Source organism: Gallus gallus, chromosome 17, assembly GCF_016699485.2.
Source record: "Gallus gallus isolate bGalGal1 chromosome 17, bGalGal1.mat.broiler.GRCg7b, whole genome shotgun sequence".
Taxonomy (NCBI): Eukaryota; Metazoa; Chordata; class Aves; order Galliformes; family Phasianidae; genus Gallus; species Gallus gallus.
In genome coordinates this window covers 5666383-5689338 of record NC_052548.1, presented here as the reverse complement: position 1 = coordinate 5689338, position 22956 = coordinate 5666383, and the positions used below count along the sequence as shown (strand labels likewise).

The 22956-nt window shown below is 49.2% G+C and overlaps 1 protein-coding gene and 1 long non-coding RNA gene across 12 annotated transcripts; one reads left to right on the top strand and one right to left on the bottom strand.

Moving 5' to 3' along the window:
• Positions 1–559: 559 nt before the first annotated feature.
• On the bottom strand, positions 560–19585 carry GOLGA2 (golgin A2). Of its 11 annotated transcripts, none has more exons than XM_004945821.5 (28): positions 18914–19585; positions 17724–17846; positions 17310–17390; positions 15020–15154; positions 14389–14432; positions 14194–14257; positions 13669–13728; positions 13137–13217; positions 11360–11398; positions 10635–10697; positions 10301–10394; positions 9525–9631; positions 8841–8899; positions 8280–8421; positions 7198–7287; positions 6928–7035; positions 6746–6833; positions 5911–6257; positions 5020–5133; positions 4502–4726; positions 4168–4267; positions 3990–4078; positions 3229–3382; positions 3033–3100; positions 2365–2467; positions 2060–2166; positions 1680–1848; positions 560–1575 (listed from the first exon to the last, which is right to left on the bottom strand). In XM_004945821.5, the coding sequence occupies exons 1-28, from the start codon at positions 19568–19570 to the stop codon at positions 1325–1327; spliced, it is 3762 nt and encodes a 1253-aa protein (XP_004945878.4). In that variant the 5' UTR covers positions 19571–19585; the 3' UTR covers positions 560–1324. The 11 variants fall into 11 exon arrangements, with proteins under 11 accessions (XP_004945878.4, XP_015135026.4, XP_015135028.4 ...); XM_015279540.4 differs by having other exon boundaries at positions 5911–6254; XM_015279542.4 differs by lacking the exon at positions 13137–13217.
• SWI5 (SWI5 homologous recombination repair protein) lies at positions 19352–21984 on the top strand. Its single transcript, NR_171550.2, has 4 exons — positions 19352–19591; positions 19691–19873; positions 20893–20987; positions 21265–21984. It is a non-coding gene; the product is annotated as an SWI5 homologous recombination repair protein (long non-coding RNA).
• The last annotated feature ends 972 nt before the right edge of the window (positions 21985–22956 follow it).

Below are 22956 nucleotides of genomic sequence, written 5' to 3'. Positions count from 1 at the left end.
AGAAAATCCTCCTACCGTATTGCTAAAGCTCAGCCACATTAGACACTGAGGAAGATGATGTTTTTCCCGAGGTTTGGTTTGGTTTCTTTTTCCTTTGTTGCGGTTGACAAATGCAAGAATGGATACTGCATTGACGTGGTTGCACCTCTCTGCTTGGCAGCTCAGCTTTCACCACCACGAGCCCAGGGCTGTGCTGGGGATTGCATGGCTGCTGCACTCAGGGCAATGCAGTTCTCCCCAGAGCTCTGCTGCTGAGGCCGTAACCGTATTTAAAAGAGGCAGTTTGTGGCCGAGCCCTTAGGTGTACACATCTGTGCACCTCACCTGAAGTCTGTACACCCCATGGAGCTGCATTGCTGCCACTTGAGGAGCTCTGCACACAGCGTGTTTTCTCCTTAGTGAGGCTGCCAGCTTCAAGGCTCTGTTTGGTACTGCTCTGTTGCTGATGTGCGCCAGCAATGTAAGCAGGGAGAAAGGATGCTGGATTCCACCCATTTAATACATTTCTTACCCAAATGGGAGAAGACATTTAAGCAATACATAACCTGGAGCCCAGGAATTCAAAACAAAGCATGTTTATTAAGTGGTTTCCTTTTACTTATTTCTCCCTTTTTTTTTTTTTAATAAATAAAACCTTCAGACACACACAAGTGAAACACACCGTCCTTCAAAGTGCAGTTACATTTCCACCCCCAGCTCCCACTAATCACATAAAGCTTTGTCAAGTAACCAAAAAGACTCCGAAGGCAGCCCTCAGCCCCGGCCCCTAGCGCTGAATGAAGCTGTGTGTGCTGCCTAGCTAGCCAGAAGCCTGCACCTTGTGGCTGTTCAAGGCTGGTTTGCAAGAGGAAGAAAGGAGGAAGTTTGAAGATGCATGGTGTGAAACAAAACCAACCATCCCAAGAGTTTGTTACCAGAGTTAAGTTAGTTGCTTTGGGAGCCTTAGAAGGAAGTAGGCAGGTTACAGTCGTGACTGATGGACGAGGGCTGCTGCTCAGTCACCGCTGTGAAGCTGTGTGCTCATCAGGGATACAGGACAAGGGCTCAAGAATTTGCCAGAAGCCAAAGAGTCCCTTCCCCCCCAACCTGCAGCAGACCCAGCTGGAGAGCCGACAGCACTCAGCCTGTGCTCCAAGCACACCAAGTAACAGAGGGAAGAGCAGGAATGATGCTGAGTTCCATCTGCTGCAATCCCTCTTTCCTGCTGTCTTTAGAGCAGATCACCGTTCTAACCAAGGGTGCTGAGCAGCAGTATGGGCACATACAAGTCAGTTTAGTCCTTGTAGGCTCATAGAAAATCTCTGTAAATAAGAATTGGAGCTACTTAAACCACCATGATTTTGACCTCGTCATTCTCATCAGCACGGTAGAAGAACGGAATGCAGGGGTTTTCCAGCAAGGAGCCCGACCTCTCCTGAGGGTTCTGGATTTCTCTGAGAAGCTGCATTATTTGCTTTGCTGTAGGGTCCTCTTGGCTTGGCTGAGCAGCTTTAGTGTCAGTAGGGTAGAAACTGGATTGATGAAGAGCAGCAGCATCTTGCTCTGCTTCATCTGCTAAATTCACTTCTCGTAACCCTGTAAGGCACACAGAAGACACAGCAGGCAGGTAACTCCTCCCATCCACGCACAGAGACCCTGGGTTATTCCATTTGATATAACTTGTTCTGTCTCCAGCTTACCTTCTCCATCAGTAGCGTTCAGTTCGATGCGCCTCTCCACTGGAAGTGCCTTTTCATTCTGGCTTGCTAACAGCTCTGGGCTTTGAGCAGCTGCTACGTACTTGCTGTACCATTCATTTCTTTCCTTGACCAGACGCATCACTAAATCCTGCAGTTCCAGTAATTTTATCTGCATCAAAGCAAAGGCAAACTTAAGAAGCATGCATATCCGCGTGGCCACAAACACTGCACTACAGCTTGCTGTTCTGCCACTGTTACAACTTCAAAATTAAAGCCAGATGAAGAAGGTAAACATATAAAGGTTTGCACTGTGCAGGTGTCCCCCAGGCCTGCCTACAAGTGTATGCTGTGTTTGTAGTACTACAGAAGAGATTCCTTGCCTTCATCTCTTCCTTATCCTGAGCCAGCCTGCTGATGTACTCTTCTTTCTCCTGGTGCCGCTGTTTGAGGATAGCCCTTTGACTCTGGTATAATGCTATATATTCCCCTGGAACACAAGAGAAGCGTAAGGAATAAGTGAGATTGAGGTACAAGCCTCAGTGTGAGCATAAACCTATGCTACCTGAGGATCCAGCACATCCAGCCCTGGATTGGAAGCCCAGCCTATCTAGGCAGCAAGACTTGAACTGCTCGGTATGTGGCAGACTCAGCTCCAAAAGCTCTAGCTTGTGTTGTGTAAACATACCAATGGTGTCTGTTTCCCCAGACAGCTGTATGCAGCGATGTTCCAGCTCTTCTAGCCGTTCCTTCAGATCAGCTTTCTCCTGTATCAGATCTGTGAAACGGGACTGAACACAAAAATGGGTACGAGTCACCTCAGCTGCTCACATACGGCAACATCCGCGTTAAAGGCAGCACCCTCCATTCACATCGGTCTGAGCCCAGGGAGCAAATCGTGCTGCCTTAACAACTACTCCGATTTGGTAGTAAAAAGGAACAGAGCTACAGAAGGCACAGCAAAGCATCTCTGCATTTTGGGAAGCAGAAGGACTGAGGGAACAAAGTGCCTTCTCATTGCTGGGCCAGCACAACTGTGGTCACGCTTAGTCTGCAGTTCTTGGAGAGATCTGCTTCGTCCCAGCAGGGCGAAATTAGTCTATTTTTCAGCTATTTCTTTAGGAGAAGACTGTAGATGAGTGTTAGGCCCTTACAGTCTTTGGGCAGGGTAGGGGGAAGCTCTCCTATGATGAGAGAAGTCATGAGGAAAGCTGCTTTTTAGGAAGTAGTTTATTATCATAGAACATCTGCTACTTATTCCCCTGCAACGTGTGTGTGCTTCAAGAGTCTGGCACTGGGTGCAAACCTAGCTAGGTGAGGGAGAGGGGCAGAAAGAACAGGAGATCCTTTGCTTACCTGTAGTTTCTCCATGGCAGTTTTTAAAGCCTCATGAACCTCCACTGGAACACTATCCATAGTGGAATCTGGAAAGGACATTTGTAGTTGACAGTGCCTGCTTAAGCGTGATTCGTTCATAAACCCATAGGTCTGTTTCACAGAGGGCAGGGCCAGGTTGGGGCACATCTCCGTACCCACACTGTACAGAATTTACCTTCACTCAGTGTGATGTTATGCTGCTGCTCCTGCCGAAGAGCTGCTATTTGCTGCAGGAGGTTTCTGCACTGCTGTTTCTGAACAGCCAACTGCTGCCTCATCTCTTCTCGTTCCTTCTCCACTTGGGACATGGCAGACGTCAAGAAAGTCACCTAAGGTGAATTGCAGAGGACTCACGTTAGTGATTTTCCTGATGTGAAGTGTGTGATCAACTGTGCATCCCAGGGTACAGAGAATAACAGAAATTTACCCCATTTTATTTATGGATAGGAAACCCATAGGACTAACCCAGGCAGCAACTACTGCATGTCTTCTCATTCTCTAGTAGCACAGATCATTTCTTCTCTGCAGGTTAAACCTCAACTCCCACAATAACTCTTTGATCACAGTATTTTCTGGTTACAACTACACTTACAGAAAAAATTAGTAATGTTCAACACCATTTCCAAATTGCCTTCCAAAGCGAGGAGAACACCAATCATCACAATAGTTAGAGCCACTCTGCCAGCTGAGTTGTCTTTGTAATTAAAACCATTGCTGGACTGCCAGCTTATTTTTCAGCTGTACTGCAGGAATCTTGTTGGTTCTTTTGCTGCTGTGTAAAAGGGACTGTAACACTTCCCTGTGCCTCAGCTGCAGGGATCACAGCTGATGAACAACTTAATACACACTGTGGAACCTCTGCAATTTCATCTGCCACCTCTTCCAGACATTTGCTCACAACTGAGAACAAAGGCTTTTCTACCCATTAAGACCCACCATTTCTTCATGGCTTTCAAACTTCTCTGGGATCACAAACGAAGGGTTTTTCATTTCTTCAGACATCACTTCACTTTCTACTCCATCCCCTGTAAAGGAAGGGAGGTGAACAAAGAGGGAATACCCCAGAGAGCCCAGCTCCACCTCCCGTCCCTGGAGAGCAGCTGCAGTTACACACCATCTAGTCTGTGCAGCATCCTGCCATCCAGCTCTGCTGCTAACTGACTGATCTGGGCCTGCAGCTCTTTGTTTTCCTTTGCTACAGCTTCCAGACTTTCCTGCAAGACAGAAGCAGACCATCGGTGAGAAAGCTCCTCACTAAAACCTGCACAAGCCAAACTGAAAACAGTCGCTAGCAGCATCACCACAAAAACAAACACCCAAACAAAAGAGCACCAGTGCTTCTGCTCCAGATCATTATCATTCATCTCTAATTCACCTCTATTGCACAGGATGCAGTGTAATTAAGCATTTTGCCTCCAGTCCTTCCACTTGCCCCTCTTCATTATTACCTTAGTCTGCTGCAGTTCCTTCAGGTGCATTTCCACTGTCACCTTCCCCTGAACTTCCTCGTGCTGCAGCCTGTCCATCAGCTGCGTCTGAAGCAAGTACTGCTTCTGCAGCTCCTCCCTCTCAGCAGCCAGTTGCTGGTATGCCACAGTATACTGCTGTAAGTGGCCGTAGTACTGGTCCCGCTGCTCCTGCAGAGCCCGAGCCTCCTGTGTTTTCAGTTCCAGCTAACAACACATGAGAAAACCATCAGATCAGATCATTTCTGCCAGAAAAGATGATGACTCGTGTGGCACGATCCAAACTGTCAGTGTTGCCCCAAAGCCACCACCGAGGCAGGCAGCCACCATCTGTCCCCACACGCTGGTCCCCCACATCAGATAGCAGATGACACAGGAGGGCTCTCAGCTTGATCGTTAACAATACCTATTTCCATCTTTCCATCAAAGTTTGGGAAGTTTCCAGCTCTCCTTAGCATAAACTCGCACACCTGCCCTGCCGTCCTACTGCTGTTGCTTACCGTCTCTTTGAGCTCCCCCAGGTTCTCCTGCAGCTGCCCAAGCTTCTTAGCCAGCTCCTTCTTTACGTGTTGCTCTGACTGTAGGGCACTTGTAACCTCCATGTTTTCATTTGTCTGCAAGAATCAAAACCATTGTAGAAGGAAACTGCCCCAATCACCATAAGTATATGCTCTCATAAACTAAATCAGTAAACCACGCTAATTCCTGATACAGTGGGATACCATCCCTTGTGTTGTTCTGAGCTGTAAATAAGGGCAGTAATCAACTTTAAAAAAGGCTGAGAAGATGGGAGAAGAGCAAAGGGGGGGGAATCAGTGCTGGGACAGTGCCAACGAGGGGCCTGGCACATCACACAGCCTGTCAGATCCAAAGCAGATGGGTGACATGAACATCCCAAATAAAGCAATAGACATTCAAAACCAAGAAGACAAGTTCAGAAAGATCTGAAGAAAAAACAGTGACCAGACCGTGTGTTATGTGCCAGGGCCCCAAAGGGGAAACTGTTACATTGAAAGAAGCAAGAGTAAGAACTCAGCTTCAGGACAGAAACAATGACAGCAACAGGACAGAAGACTGTTGAGAATTTCTTCTTCATGAGTAAAGCTGGAAGAATACTCAGGGGAAAGAAACCGCCTGGCTGCCAGCAGAAGAGAAGAAAAAGGATACAGCTCTGGGCAGAGATATTGGTTTGTTTGCCAGAGCACCTGAGAGAGTAAGGAATTACAGGGCACCTCCTGGTATGGCAATATATATCACAGAAGGCTGAGCACTCATAGCTCCAAGGAAATAAAGGCAGATGACGGTTCTGACAGTTGTTTTTTACATCTATGCTACAACAGGATTGCACCAACGTGGGAAATAGTGGGAAAAGATTCACGAAAGAGACATACCAGTTTGACAAACCCATTCTGCAGCTCTGCCAGCTGCTCCTTCAGCTCTCGATTTTGGCTCAGCGCCCTGCTGATTGTGGCCTTGTCACTCTGCATGCTCTCCAGGATCTGCTGTCTGTCCACAGACTCCTCATTGTAGCGCTGTACTGTCTTCTCCAGCTCCAGCAGCCGCTCCTCCTGCTCCTGGTTGAGGTGGCTCAGCTGCTCGTTGTCACGGACCTGGGCCTGGTATTGCCCATGCAGTTCCTCCTTTTCGTGCTGCAGCCGCTTGATCTCTTCCTGCAGACTCAGCTCAGCTGCTGTAGGTCCTGCTGGTAAAGATGGCTCAACATCCATGGGTTTCACTGCTGAGGAAATGGAATCAAAAGCAGATCGGTCAGAGGGCTGAATCTCTTGGGTAGCACACAGAGCTGTGCAGAACATACCCCAACCTGCAGGACTCCGTGACCCAGGAACTATCACCAGCTGCAGTATCCAGAGGAACGGGGCACTGAGAGGAGCAAGCAAGCAAACCACCCCAAAACCACAGTGTCCTGCTGCGTGCTGCTGACTCCCTCTCTCAGACCCAGCAAGAATCCTACCTGCCCAACCTCATGGGCCTAACAGTACAGCAAGGCAGATAACTAAAGACATAAACCATCTGCTGGGCAGTTACTGGCAGTAGCTCGCTTGCTGTCTGCTAGAATGAAAGGTTTCATAGGGCTACCAGTCTTTCAGCTCTCTTCATGATTTGAGAGCATCAGACCTACTTGTATACATACAAATACTTGCACAGTGGGGACAGAGTTAACCTGCTGGTACTCTGCAGTATGAAGCCCCACTCTGGAAGTCCTACCTGATTTGCTCAGCAGCTCTGTAACATTGCTTTCTAGCTCTTGAATTTGGGCCACATGCTTCTCCTTCTCCTCTGCCATTGTGCGGACCTGCAAGGGCACACAAGCTCAAGTTAAAACAGTGCTCTTGTTGCACTTAAGCCTGTGTTCACTGGAAGCAGCTGTGGCACTGCTGTGAGGTTACCTGCTCAGAGAGCTGCTGGACACGCTGCTGCCAAATGCTCCCCTCTTCCTTCAGTTTCTCTACATACTGATCTCTTTCTGCCCGGAGCTGGTGAAGCGACTCTGAAAGCTGATAAAAACAAAACAAGGGAAATTGTACCAACTGAATACATTGAAGGACGGCTGACTACTTAAGGGATAAAGCCTTGGAAAGCTCGGGCTGCATTCTTCTGCCACACAAGTTTCTTTACAGATTTGGATCATCAGTGCACTTAATACATTAACAACTTACCTGAGTAATCTGGGTTTCCAGACTTGCCCTCTCTTCCAGTGCCATCTGTAACTGCTGGTTTGCATCCACATTCCCCGTATGATTTGAGAACTGCCCACAAAAATCAAAAGGTTATGGCAAAATGTTAATATTCCATTTCTGTCTGGCCTCTCCCCTGACTTTAGCCTGCCATTTGATCCACGTTATAACCATCCACAGCTCTTCAAAATGCTTCAACTCACTGTAAAGTTGACTGAAAGTGGCATCTAAAATCAAAAACCTTAGATTTAGTCCTGTAAAACAAGCTGAACCAGGTGGCCCCTTGCTTCCATTTTATGTTTACTACTTTTTAATTAAGAAAATGGGCTTTAGTCAAATCATTTGGTTCAGAAACTTTGCATTTCAAGAGTCTGCCGTACGCAGACACATCAGATGGTATGAATGCTTGTGAACTTTAAGGTTGTCAGACGTGCCAGGAATTTAAAGCCAGAGTCTGGAACACATTGGTGGACTAAACAGCAAGGCTGGTTCAGGTAAGACAAAATATTTTTCCTAGCAGTGCAGCAATTGGCTTTATCTTATGGGTAACTTAAGCCACTTAAGTTTCTTCCATGGTGGGTTCACCTTACCACTGAGCCTGCTCTCCAACAGCTAACAGCTGGCTCCACACATCCCCGTTTTAATTATCATACTTGGCTTGACTTTATCCAGCTGACCTCCAAGTTGCCATTGTCCAGTTCGCCTCTTGATAGGATAGGTGCAAGCACCTCTACTCAATTTGTTTCTCAGTGACACTGAACGACAGCTGGGTAACCAGAATAGTGAACAGTGACAAGAAAAGTCACTGTATTTGCACACTTGTATGTTCAGTCACCTTCTCAACCTGTATAACGTTCTTTCAGCAGACTGATATCACAGTGTCTTTCAACCCTAAGAGCACAGCCTTCCTGCTCCTCAGAGACCTCACAGAAAACCTTTTCCTAATAGGATGGGATGCTGTGCCTGCCTTTAAGACCCATAATTTAGTCTTGCCCCCAGTGTCCAGGAAACAAGTCTTAAAATGATCAGTGTGATCTACTCCCACATCCCAGCAGTGTGATTACCTGCTGAATCATCAGTTCGGCCATTTCCAGTTTCTTATGTAAATCTTCCACATCCAACTTCATGGCTGAGTTCTCAGAAACCACGGAGCGGAGTTTCTCTGACAGCTCTGAGTTCTGCTGCTTTATTTCCTCACTACCTTTGCTGAAACGAACACAAAAACATTCAAGTGGCAGCAGTGTATTTCCTATGGGTTTGCAGGTGCCCATGTCATTGAGTTCACAGCAGTGGGAGTCATAGAAATGTTGATTGGAAGAAGCCTCTGCAGGTCACCTTGTCCAGCCTCCCTCTCAAAGTAGGACTATACTACCACCAGATCTTGTTACCCACAGCTCTGTGCAGCTGTTGTGAACACTCCAAGAATGGAGAATCCACAGCCTCCCTGGGCACTGAGTCCCATTGCTGTATTACCCACCTAATCTTTTGGCTTTTTTAAACTATTATTTTTACATTGAATATCTGGCCTCCCAACTCACCAACCGTGGCCAAAGCCCCTTCCTAAGCTTTGTGGCTCTATTGAGAAGAATAGCATTACTCTGGAATAACACACAAAACAGGCTTACCTCTGTTTGTACAGTTCTAGTTTCAGGTTGTCTCGCTCCTTCACCAACTCTTTATTATGCTGGAGAAAGAACAAATGTTTGATTCAATTAGAGACTTTAGCCATACAAATGAAATGTTCAAAGATTACCTTATTTTACTTTTAACAGACTAGCTAATGCAGAAGAGGTCATAACTTGAGTGAAATCCCCAGCACAGCCTTTCTTAGAACCTCACCTATCACTATAGTTGGCTGGCCAGTGCTGCAGCTCATTACACCATCAGACTGCACACAAAGGATGGATTTGCCAGGAATTCATCTGCTCAGTGTTTCTGAACATGATGCCACTAACTGATGGTGAGGTTATTTCTGCAAACTTCTGGATGAGTATCAATAGCAAAGTGCCTGTTTGATGGAGACCCTCCTGGGAGGAGGTGTCAGAGATGCTGTTGCGTGGAGCTGGCAAGACTCATGTAGAAAGGTGCCAGATCTGAAGGCAGCCACTGGGCCATATGATTAGTGGTCACAGAGATCTGCATGAAAGGTTTGCCTTGATGAGAATACAGTACTTAACAAGGTTAATTAACAATTAACAAGGTTAATTTCAGCCTCTTCTCTAAGCAGGGGCTACAGACTTCACAGTAGCGTAGTGACAAGCAACTAGCCAAAAGCAGAGCTGCTAATTAAGCACAGAGGTGGCTCTTACCTTCTCTGACTGTTTTTGCTGCATGGAGATGGAGGACAAAGTGCGTTCCAGCTCTGATACCCTCTGGCGAGATGACTGTAAACGAGCAGCAAGGTCTTCAGCTTCTCCTAAGCAAGTCAGAGCAGAGTTAGTTGAGACTAAACCACAAAGGGCTTATCGGAACAGGCTAAACAGCACTTTCTGCTTTAGCAACAAGCTCTTAAAACAATACAGAGCTCTGTAAATTGGTCGACCTGCTTCCACTCCTGACAGTATGGGTGATTCACCAGCAACCTTGAGCAGTAAAGCTCTCTGTCAGCAACTACCTTTCTCAGTTTTAGAGGGAGATGATGAGATGTCCTTTGCAGAGCAAGAGGCACTATGTTTTGGGTTGGTTTTTTTTTTTTCCTATGAGGGCAAATGGCTCAAATTTAGTTGAGAATGAAAGGCCTGGGTAAAACCTACATTAACATGACAGCTGTGTGGGAGGAAGGGCGATGAAAGGGAACAAAGTTTTAAAAGAATCTGAAGAAAATGAGAAAAGAACAGTCTGGGGTAGTCACCAGGCCCGAGCAGAGCTGACAGGGCTTCAGTGATGCACAAAAGAACCTCAACTGCCATGGGATTACCATGCTCCAATCTGGGGGCAGCTATGATGACAGAAGTGGTGACGGTGCCAAGTATTGCTCATTAAGGAACCAACAAGTGCTGTGAGCTGGCAGCCAGCAGCCATCGTGCCTCTGACTTGAAATCCAGTTTAACCAACAGCTCGAGCTGGAGTGCTCCAAGTCAATTACCTGATTTCTGTCGTGCAGCTTGTTGAGTATGTCCAAGGGCTGTCTGCAACTCAGATTTCTCAGAAACTAGGATTCCAATCGTCTGGATGTGAACCTTGGAGAAAGAAAAAGGAGCTCAGTGCAGGAAATCTCTGCTCGCAACCACAACATCCCTGCTGCCACAGAGGGATAATCCAGTGAGACAAAGAGCTCTTGCATTTAAGTACAATCTAGCTAACTGGCTCTCCCAGTTCTCCTGAAAGGATGTTGGCTTCCAAGATGAAGACACAGTGCTCAGTAATCCAGACAAGGACAGCAGCCAGGTCATGTTACTGTAGTGAAAGCTCTGCCTTACCTGTAGCTGTTCTCTCAGTGCTGCTTGCTCTTTAGAAAATTTCTGTTCAAACTCCTTCTTTTCCTGTACAAACAAACAATGCCTGTTCAGCACTAAATTGTAAACCCCTCTTGTTTTATGTCCAAAAAAAAAAGCAGCGATTCATTGGTAGGATCATTCCAGCATCTAACCAGTATCATCATTTTTAATAGCCATGCTTCAGTCTTCCATTTCTTTAACTACTTTATTGGTTATCCATCCTAGAATGGCAACAGTAGGTTCCTTATGCTGGCAGTGTTTGGAATGCAAACTACTGACAGGACCGTAAACTGTAATCTGTTGCTTCCACTGCAGCCTTCCAATACTTGAGCATTTAAATCTTAACTTTCATCAAAACAAGCAAGCTCTGTGCCAGGCCTGGCTCATGGAGTCAAAATACTCAACCCAATGCTACAAACAGACCCGACTCTAGGATGATCTCCACGGAAGCGATGGAGTCACCATCCTGGAGCGATTTACGAGATGTGTGGATGTGGTGCTTAAAGGCACTGTTTAGCGGTGGGTTTGGTAGTGCTGAGCAGATGGTAGGACTGACTTGATGATTTTAACAGTCTTTTCCAACCTAAGTGATCCTACAGCTCTATAAGACAAGATCACATAGGCTGGTGCCACAGGCCGCTGTGCTTTCTCTTCTTCAGAAGAACAAATCTATTTCTATCTCTATCCAAAAATAGGACACACTTTACCTTCTCCAGCTGATTCACTGCTTCTTGGTTCTGCTGCTTCTACAGAAGAAAATGGATGCATCAGTGTTAGCAGGAGATATTCTCATACTGCTGAAGCATATTTTCACTTCACTGAAGTAGGATTCACGCCCAATTAATGCAAACAGTTCCCGTTATCTTTTTATGTAGAAGACCAAGAAGACTATCTATTAAAATAATAGATTTGGGGCTTCCTTCAGTTATTCCTACTGCAGTTATTCACAAACACCACTACAAAACCCCTGTATGTATCTGAGCATCCAACAACTTCAGTTACGCTTTCACCCCACATCTCTGACATGAATGATAACCCTGATGCAGCAGGGGAATGACCAAAAATGCATCTAAAAAACCCAAAGCCACAGCACAGCACTGTGCTTCAGCTGAGCCCTTCAACTTTTATCCCATGTGGCAACTGGCCTTTAAATCATGCAGAAGTTCACTAATGCTGGCAGGCTCCTGCAAAAGCTGGTATGAAAAAGAGCTGGTATGCAGAGAAAGGGCACCATCCTGTCCTGGTCAGTTTTGGTCTTGTGGGTGAAGTCTTTGGAAGTATTGACTGTACACAGTGCATCTTTAGACATGGGGAGAAAGACATCAGAACTGTCAGCTGCCCACTGGGCTGCCACACAAACTGTGTGAAGATGTGGGTGCTGTGGAGCATTTGCTACTCACTACTGTTGTCCTCGTGGCAGTTTCACACAGATGCCCCACATCTAAGCTACATGCATGGTGTATTTCCCCTTTCCAAAGGACAGACATCAGCCCATTTTGACTACTTCAGTTTCAAGCTCACTTTGAAACACGACTGCAGCTGGGAAGCTGATGAATTTGAGGTTTTGAGTCTAACAAGGCCAGCACAGAACACAACCAGAACAAAGAAAACAAGACTGCAAATGCAGCAAAGGCCCTGTGTAATTCCAGACAGCATTTCATGTGCCTGTCAGAAAGCAGGCAAACGAGGAGTCCTGGGCAGGCACTGCCCTCACTACCAGCTACCCCTGCAGCCCAGCTGAAAGACAAACCAGAAACAGAATGAAACCAAAAGGACTCAAAACCAAAAATAACACAGGAGGGGTTTGTGGGGTGCACTGGGAAATGGTGGACTTTGGAAAAAAAGAGTGGTGTGAGAGGAACAAAATGGGGAAAAGTATTTCAAACCAAGAAAGGCTCTTTTCAGACCGAAACAAGTCCACTTAGCTACGTTTCTTGCAGTGTTAAAGCTGAAGGCTGAAAAGCAGCAGCGGGAATCCATGCAAGCCACAGGACAAAGCAGTTCATTCATAGTGCCAAGAGAAGCTGAGGATACGATCAGAAAGCAGCCCCAGGCTCTCTCTTAGACCTACTGCTCCCACTCTGCTAATATATTTAGAACAGCATCACCACCTGCAGCAATAGGTTTTCACACTGCTGCCAGCACGAGAGTTCTGTATTTCAGGGATTCAGACCAGGCCCAGAAATAGTTGTTTGATCAGGATGTTTATCATCCACAGAAAACACAGTGAGAGCAACAGTAAATTTAAGAAGAAACAGCAGAGCTGTGCTTCTTGTTCTCAGATGAGCTGATGCAACCATAAGTGGCCTGAGACTTTGATCTTCCTAACAGGTCTCCCGTACAGCCCGTTTTGTTCCACTCAAAGTGTCATGAAAGCAGCCTTCCTTGTGGTGCTATAAGAGAACCCATAGCCTTGCAGACACCCAGAGAGCATGGAGGAGCAGCAGAGACAATATCAAACTGGTTGGTTGGATTGTTTCTTACCAATTCCTCTATCTTTGTAATGAGCTGTTTGTTAGTTAGATTGCTGGAATCTAGGGCTACTGCCAGCTCCTGGTAACGTGTCTGATGGGCACATGCAGGCAGGAGAAGAAGGAAGGGGCAGAAAAGGAGGAGGGGAGGAAAAAAGCATTAATTAAAAAGGACAGAAAAACAAATCATCATCACAGTTTGATAAAATCAGATTCCCCAAATCAATCTACAGATCCGACAAGAGTAGCTGGGACATTAACTTACATTAACTTACTTGTGCTTTCTGCTAAGGCATTTTTTGCCATAAAAGTGAATCAAAACTAAGAGTTGCACTGAGGCCAAATGATCCCAAAGCCCCCCCAGAAATACCTCAGAATATCTTGGAAATACCCACTCCTGCTGAGCACAGCTACCCGAGCACAGCAGAAGGCAGCACTGGACAACAACGTATGTGAACTGTGTGTTCAGTTAGGTCTCATTAGCACAGTCCCAACAATTGACTTAGACTAGAAAATAAGCAAATCATAGGCTCATGGCAACTTACTTCCATTTCCTTAATATTAGTGGAAGAAACACCACTTTCCCCATTCACATATGACGTAGACTAGAAGAAAAATAGTCAAGTCAGTCAGTTTTATTCCCTCAGGCAATAAATCGCTATCAAGTAGAACTATCATAATACTTCTTATAGCACACTTCACTTCTAAGTACCAGAGACAGCCACAGAAAGAAAACACTTTCCTGGCTAAGGATAGATGCAGACTGCCCCTGTGGCAAGCTGAAATGAATTATGCAGATCGACTTCAGATTCTTTGCCACTAAATCAAGGCTACATGTTTCCATGAATACATGCTGTTCATTCACCCACTCTGCTCTTCTTCCTACTGCTGAAATTTTAACATTCCTAAAACTGGAAGTTTAGCTTCTCAGTGCTTCACTATCTCATTGTTTAGTAGGATGACTGCAGACATCTCTGACACTGAAGAGTGTTTTCTTAAGCAGGCTGCTTAAAGATTCGCATCAGACCCCAAAAAATCATTAGGACAGATGGACCAAAATGAGGCTGTACCTGAGCAACCAGGCCATTGAGTTGTTCAGACAGCTGGCGGAGGCTTTCTGTTGATGACAGAGACCTGGGAACAAAGACAGACCTCACGGTGAACATTCCTCCTAGCGAACTGCCCCGATCAGTAAAGCAGCAGGGAGTACTAAACCGTGTGTTTGTTGGACACTTTGGCATCCTGCTGCAAACACAAACGCTCACCTGTTCTCATCCAAAGTGTTTTTACGATCCTCAGCTTCATGAATCTGTGGATTGAAACAAAGGTTGACAGGCCTGTAAGAAAAGCTGGGAATCGTGTTTGTGAATGTGTCCCTAAGGCCTGACTACATCTGGGCTCGGGTTCCACAGCACCTCTAATTACTGCTTCCCAAAGAATGATCAACCTAAGAAAACCAGCTCATTTCCCAGCTTGCCCATAATTTCTGAGCATTGAGTGCCTACGTTTCTTGGGATTAAGGGGCTTAAGTGTTACTGGCTTTGTATTTGCTGTTACCATTTATCAGAATAATCAGCTGTGCTTTGCTGGAAAAACTTCAACAGAATCTTTAAGCAGTGAAAGGAAATGCAGATTGCTCCAGCCAGCCGGAGACCTTCTGTATTATTAAGAGTGCTTTCTGCTAATTAAATAGGAGAGAAGGGGAAGAGAGTCGCAGCCTTGGAAGCAGCATGTGTGCATGCTGGTACTCTCCCCTCTCACAGACGGATGATGATTAGATGGAGAGTGGAGAACGTAGTATATTTAAGAGGAGACAACGTGAGTTAGTTCTGGGGATTGTCCTCCTCAGAAAAAGATGGCTAACCAGTGTGGAGATATTGATGATGACTCACAAACCTGTGTCAGCTGCGTGCTCCCAGGAGCAGGCAGGACAGAAGCACAGCTAGGCAGGCTGTTGCTGTTAGATAGCACGGGGACATCGGCAGCAAGCTGGTCAGCATTACGAGTGGCAACATCACTGTCAAAGTATGCCTGTCACAAAACACACCACAGGAATTACAGCCTACGTGCAAAACGAAGGAGACACACGTGGACACATCACCTTGCAATAGGCCTGTGAGAAACAGACGTGAACAAAGTCATGTAGGGACACATGGAAGTGAATCTATGTCCTCCCCAGAGCAAACAGGTGACTGCACCAACCCACAACCAAAAGTCATCCCAGCCCTACGTCCTGCTAGATCCAGTCTGAAGAACTGCCCTATCATCACGATCCTTTCTCTAATGAGGGCTGACAGTATCTCACCCTACTCTAAGCTCACGCTCTGGATTTCCTGCAGAGGATTTGTCAAAAAGTGAGCAAGGGGCAAAGCCAGATGGCATCACTGCTGGTACAGCACTGCCCCTCACACGTCTCTGGGGAAAACACTGATCACTGGGTGCAAATTAAGGTGGGGAAGAACAGGCGAATGACTGCTTGACAACCAGGTTAGTCAAACTCAAACAGCAAGCTATGAACCAGACATTTAGGAACAGGACATCTGGGAACAGGCCAAAATGGGCCCGGCTGGGAACAGGTGCCCACAGCCCTGGCAAAGCTAGGAATCCCACAGCTACAACAATCTAAATAGAAAAGGGCCTAAAAGCTATTCCTGGGCAGTGATGAAGGCTCTCATCCGGCATTCGTGGGAGGATAAGTAACAGCTGACAACAGCAGCACCAAGCCATGGTGAGATGGACAACTCCATCCATCCTGTCCGGCAGCTCAGTGAGCATACAAACCCAGAGCAGCTGCGTTTCTGTTGGTTCATGGCAAGTAGTGTTATTTCATCTCCAGCTCTGATAAGCCATCATTTAATGACACTACGAAGCAAACAGTAGTCCTTCAGCAGCCAACCCCACCAATGCACTGCAGCTCTCTGCTAATCCATCTGAAAGAGTTCCCTTTTATTTCAGTCGCTTCATTCTTGGCAGTCTGCACGAAACAAGAACTCTCTGGGCATTCCCTATTTACCTGCTTTACTTCATCCATGAATCAAACAGCCACGGGGTTACAGCAGCAGTGAAGACAGATTTAATGAGAGTAATGAGCTGGAAAACTGCAGAGGGGAACAAATGGAACTGCATCCATTATTGGTCTGGAGGACAGCCGTGTGCTCTCAAGGAGCGATGTATTTTAGGGGCTTAAAGGAAAGCCAGGAGCTCCCTTGCTTATTTCAGGTGCAGGTTACTTCATCTCTGTTTGTTCAGGCTCTCATAAATGGAGAACACCACGTGGACTTGAGCCCAGGACACCTCAAAAACACGTCCTTAATTTGTTCTGATTGGAACGTTATTCAAGATGCAAAAGTCAGTAACACAACCAGAGGAATGCCTTCCTTCTGCTTCCACAACAAACAGTTATAAAGTGAATAAATCATAAAAACAAACATGGTAATATATACCATACATATACGTAAAATAATAAAGAGCTCACAGGAGGTCCTCCTATCACTTAAGCTCTGACAACACACAGCCTGCACCGCAGGGTCTGTTTGGCACCTGAATACATTTCCATTGCTCAGTGGACTTCTTCCTGCCCTTCCTTCTCCAGGACTGAGGGAAGGCACTCAAGCCTATAATGCTGTACTAGAAATACCACACTTCCTGCCTAAACATACTTAACACTGTGGTACCTGCCAGGCTGTACATCACCTGTGCAGCTTTCATCACCTGTCATAAAATGGGGCTGCTGGAATAACTACACAGCTTGCTCAGGGCAGGCATGAGCAGAAACCTGCCCTTCAGGAGCACAGCACTGAAGTAAATAAAACACCACCACAGACCAGGAGAAATACAGATTAAAAAGGCACTACTCCTTCCTAGCACAGCATCTCTCAGCAGTTAACTTGGTTTACTGCCTCACCCCCAAACTCTGCTGCTTGTTCTTTTCTACCTTGCAGCTCAGCTGTCTGAAGGATGTGCATTGGACGTGGTTCACTTATTTGACAGAAAACAGGAGGAAACAAGCACTTACAAGCGATGGAAACGCATGGTAACAAACAGCCCCGTGTTAATAACAACAGCCACAAAACACAGCAGACATGCCAGAACGAGGCTCCATCCAAAATCAAGGTCAGTGTGAACAGAAGCTGAGCATGCAGAGGGGACAGTGAGTCACTGAGAGGGACACGGAGCACTGCCTCACCTTCCTTTTGTCCAATGAGGGTATGGCTACCCCATTGGAGCGGTTAAGGTCTGACACCAGCACCTTCAGAATGTTCTGAATCTAAAGGAGGCGAAAGAGAAGTGGAAAAGAGAAACGGCTCAGAAAAGGACAGAGAGAAAAACCTCCATCAAAGGCAGCCAAAGAAACCGGCCTCGTCCAGCTCCCGAGGAGCACACATCCCAGAAGGGCGGCTCGGGGTTCATCCAGGGTTGCACGACAGCTCTGGACGCTCCAGCACTGCTCCAGCACACAGCCTGACTCACATACTGCTAACACGGGCGCCTCGGCCGCTCACGTTACACTGCATAACCCTCTTCCAGCTGCAGTCGTGCTGTCTGGGAAACCCACACATGAGGCAGAGGGGTTATCTGGGAGGAAGGGGGGGACGCTCACGTTCTCTGGAGACTGCCGGTCATCGTTTGTGGGAGTCTCAGGCCTACTTCCTTCTTTAGCTTTTCGTTTCTTCTTGGCTCCCGCAGTGGCTCCAGGGCTGTTCTTCTGCTGGTACTCCTTCAGCTGCGGGGGAAAAAAGGATAACCTGAAGTCCAACCAGAACGCATCCACTGTGAGCATAACATCAACAACACGACAGCAGAGCGCTGGGTAAGAGCTCAGCTGAGCTGTGAGAAGAAGAGAAACTGTCCTCAAAGAGCTCCTTGTCTGGGAAAGGAACGTATATATATCAACAATAGTTCAGGGGCTCCGAAAGTGAGACTGAGAGCGATGGCTTTGTGACAACAGACTGAGAGCTGTCACTGTTCAACTTCAGCCCCCAGTTCAGGAAGCAGCCGGGAAACAACTTGATGCTGCAAGAAGAGGTATTTGTAAGCCTGTAACTAACAGCAGTAAGGAACAAAGAATGACAGCACGGAACGCAAACTGGAAAAGCGGCGTCGGATATTAAGATGTAAAGAGAACACTGGAAGAGCTGAAGAAGGAGAAGGACGGCCTTCCAGATAACGCACTGCTCGAGGCACTGCGGGCCGCGGGGATGAGCGATCTGCGATGGATGTCGATTTAAAGTCAGTTTCGCCCCGGGGAGGCTCTGAGCCGCCCGGGGTTCCGATGCTCCAAATGCCCGCAGTCCGGAGCTGAGCGCGGGCGGCGCTTCCTGCGGCCCTGGGAGCGCCCGTGGAGCGCGGGGCTGCGCTTCCACGTCAAGGTGATAAGCGCCGGAACGAAAAGGATCCTCGGGAGGATTTCAAAATGGAAGCCCGAGCTGCTCCAGGGCACTTTCCCGTTCGTTTGACTTTGACACAGGCGGGCATCGCGCTGGGACGGAGCGGGCCGAACTGCCCCGCGAGGAGGAAAAAAGGGAACAAAAAGGGGAAAAGAAAGGAAAAAAGAAGAAGAAGAAGAAAGGGGAAACAGAGAGATGTAAAAGAGATCCAGAAGGCAGAGAGCGCGGCAGACACACAACGCAGGCAGCGCAGCAGCGCAGGCCCGGCCCCCCCGGGCCGCCTCCACAGCCGGGGCGCCGCGGAGCGCTGCGGGACCGGGCCGGGCCTCCCCGCTCCGCTCCGGGCCTCCCCGCTCCGCTCCACGCACGGCCCCGCGGCCCCGGCACGGCCCTCCGCCCTCACCTTCTTCTTGGCCGCCGCCAGCTTGCTCTGCCTGCTGCCGTCCGCCATGTCCGCCCCGCGCCCGGGCCACGTCAGCCGCCGAGCGGAGCGGTGCGGTCGGCAGCCAGGCTCCGCCCCGAGCGCCCGCCCCACCCCGGGGCCTGAGGCCGGCCGTGCCCCTCCGCCCCGCTCCGCTCCGCTCCCCGCCCGGCCCGCTTCCCCCGGTGCGGGGCGTGAATGGCGGCCGGGCCCGCCCCCGTGCCCCGACTCAGGGCCCGCCCACGGCGGAGGGGTGCGGGATCGCGGTCCCGCGGACACGGCCGGGGGGTCACCTCCGGGCCGCCCCGCTCCGCACCGCCCCCACCGCAGCACCGCCCCGCCCGGGCCCCGGGGGGCAGCGCTCGGCCCGGCCCGGCCCGCCGGCACGGCGCGGCGCCGCTGCGGGGAGAGCCGCTCCTTCCCACGCGCTGTGCCCCACCTCGGCGTCCCCTGCGCGTTCCCGCGGAGGAATGCGTTCCCCGGCGCTGAGGGCACGGCCGGGCCCGGGACTACAACTCCCAGCGTGCCCCGCGCCGCCGGCATCCAGCTCCCGGCGTGCCCCGCGCCGTGCCCGTGCGGGCGGTGCGCGCGGGAGGCGGCGGCCCTGGCGGAGCAGCGCTGTTCCCCCTCGGGGCGCATCGCGCCGCCGGCGCAGCGGAGGTAGGAGCGGAGCGGTTCGGTTCGGTTCGGTTCGCGCCGTCTGGCATCGCCCCGCTGAGGCCGCCCTGCGCTGACGCGGGGCTCCCCGCGCTGTTTCAGGGCTCTCGGCGGCGCCCGGCGGAGCGGCGGTGCCGCTTTCAGATCCCCGGTGGGCCGCCCTCCCGCCCCGTTAGCGGCCCCACCACCCCTCAGAGCGGGCGGAGAAGCGCCGTGCGATGACGTGGAAGCGCTGAAGGAGAAGGACCGCGCTCTGGACCGGGAGATCGCGCAGCTGCTGTCCGAGTACGGCCCGCGGGGCTCCGTGACGGCCCGGCTGCGCCGTACTGCGGCCGTGCTTTGAGTTACGGAGCCGGGAGATGCGGCACGGAGCTCCTTCGGGCCGCTGAGATGGGCAGGGGGTTGGAGCAGCTCTCCTATGAGGAAAGGCTGAGGAAACCGGGCTTGTTCAGCATGGAGAAGAGAAGGCTGCGGGGAGACCTCATTGCGGCCTTCCAGTACTTGCAGGGAGCGTATAAACAGGAGGAGGAACGGCCGTGTGTGAGGGTGGATAGCGATAGGACAGGGGGGAATGGTTTTAAACTGAGACAGGGGAGGTTTAGGTTGGATATTAGGAGAAAGTTTTTCCCCCAGAGGGTGGTGACGCACTGAACAGGCTGCCCAAGGAGGCTGTGGATGCCCCATCCCTGCAGGCATTCAAGGCCAGGCTGGATGTGGCTCTGGGCAGCCTGGGCTGCTGGTTGGCGACCCTGCACATAGCAGGGGGTTGGAACTGCATGAGCATTGTGGGCCTTTTCAACCATTCTATGATTCCCTGTTGTTTTCCCCAGGGCTTGGTCGGGAAGGCTCTGACCCACCTGCTGAGGTAACGATGTGTAAACTGGGGGTGAACGGGTGTGTTTTGTAGCTGCTGCCCCCACAAACCGAGGCTGTGGATTGCAGCACTGCTCAGCCCGGGCCTGGATGAGCGTTTCCTTTGCTGTGTGTGAGGCGATGTGCACTTGATTTGAATGGGGGGAGATGGGGTTAATTATAGAGACATTAAGGCTGGAAAAGAGCTCTCTGATCCCCAGCCTGCTGTGCCCACATCCCTCCATGCCACGTCCCCACAGCTCTGTAACACCTGCAGCCATAGGGGCTCCACCACTCCCTGGGCCGTGCAATGCCTCACTGCTCTGAGAAGGCAGTTTTCCTTAATATCCAACCTAAAATGGTTGTTCTAAACAGAGGGGTTTTACCAGGCTGGCTCAGATATCCTTCCAGCTTTGTTTGGCTTTGTTTTGACCTTTGTGGCTTTGTTCCAGAGGGTACAGCGTGGAGGAGTTGGAGAAGCACATCTCTCTGCTCCATGAGTACAACGAAATTAAAGATGCTGGACAGATGCTGCTGGGCAAACTGGGTAAGGAGGGGAAGGCTGTTGGAGAAGCTCTTGCTGTATGTATTCATAGAGGCACTGATGCCATGAAGGCAGAGCTTGTTTCAAAGAATCCTCAGTGTTATAGGCTTCCATAACAAAGCAACGTGGCGGGGGGAGGGGGCACAGCTGGCAATCTTTGGCTCCTTGGCTGTGGGTGGTTCTGTGGGATACTTAGAGCCTACTGGGAGGAGAACGCAAGTCCTTTCTGACTTATTTGCTCTCTTCTTGATGAAAGCAATGCAACTTCTTTCTTTTCTAGCTGTTATCCGAGGGGTTACTACGAAGCAGCTGTACCCTGAGTATGACCTGGAGCTTAATGACTAACATGGGACCTGCAGGCTGCCGTGACCTGCAGACATGACTGTTACAGGGCTGTTGTGTTGTGGTGTTGTACCTGTTTGGAGCCAACAGAAGCAGCAAATATGCTGAATTTCAGGAGATTTTGTTAGCAGCCACGTTTCTCAGCAGCTTTGGAATGTGCAAGTTGTGGATGAGATCAGCTCATTCCTGTTTGCGGGAAAGGGATGTTGGGGCTGTGGACTTGGGATGCTTTCAGTTTGCTCTGCTACCTGAGAAACACTGTTTCTAATTGTTATTTTCTAATTTGAATGGTTGTAATCTGAGGTTGGTGCTGAAACTCTTCTCAATGAGCCTTTGCTTCTCTGCAGCATCCAGGCTCTGCCTGGGTGTGTTAACCTGCAGGTGGAGCAGCCTCTGAATGGATGGAGGAAGTCAGGGCACACCGTGTGATGTGACAGCTGCTGGGTCAGGGAAGCCATCAGGAGAAGAGAGGAAGGCTGAAGTTGTGATGGTGGTTTGGTTTGATTGGATCTGGAGGGGTTTGAGTGCTCAGCAATTTTGTACTTAACTGCTGTAATGTCCAGAGGTTTTGTATCATTTCTGTGGTGAACAGAACATTGTGTTGAACTGTCTGACCCGAATTAAAGCAGCTACTGCATCCCTCAGTAATTCACTTTGAGAGCGTATGACTCATGAAATGAACTCGGGAACAAATTCTTAAGCTATATTCTGTGCTGAGACAACTTTAAAGACGTTATTCAGATGTTTGCTGAGGACTCTTAATGGGGGCAGTGTGGCAGCACTGCTGCTGGGAACGAGAGCTGCAGGATTACGTTTACTGATTGTAAATGCGGAGTCGCAGTGAAAGTGAGCAGTGCCCTAAGCACAGTTCTGGTGAGAGCAGGAGTGTTTCAGTGTCAGCTCTCAGGACTGAAAGTGACTGCACAACCCCAGTCTGGATGCTTTGTGCCAACAGATAAAGCACTCTGACCACATACGTTGTTCCTGCTTCAGGCAAGCTCAGTGTCCTGTCCATTTCTATTTCCTACACCTTCCTTTCTCCCCCATTGCTTTCAGTCAGGCCTGTATTGCAATCTATTCTTCGTATTCTTAAATTTGAAAGAAATTAATCTCTCTTCGCAGTGCCTGGATATCAGAAAGTGGTCAGAAAAGCTGCTGCTGAGAACACAGTGACAAGGCAAGGTGTTCAGCAGTGCTTCTTCATTGGGAAGTACATACAGAAATCCCACCGCTTTGTGCAAGGCGTGAGGCATGTGGATGAAGCACAGCCCACTGCCCAGCTTATGGAAGGTTATTTAAGGACTGAGAGGTCCGTGTTTCCTTCCCCCCCACCCCTCCCTGTAGAAGCGCTGGGATTAACGCAGTCACGCAGGCGTTCTGCCTGCTTAACCAGTGCTGGTTTTGCTTCAGTTAGCACAAGACAGCTGTCGGGGATGGTGTCCTCATCTCAGACTGTTGTCCACAAAGGATGGATGCCCACAAACCAGCCAGCCAACAGCAAACTGCCCTTGGTGAGGCTCTGCAGCAGGCACAGAGCAGTGCTGTGTGCTGGCTGCTATCTGCAGAGCAGGGAGACCCAGGGCAAAATGGAAGGGTTCCAGGCTCTGAGTTAATAACTTCAGGGACTGAG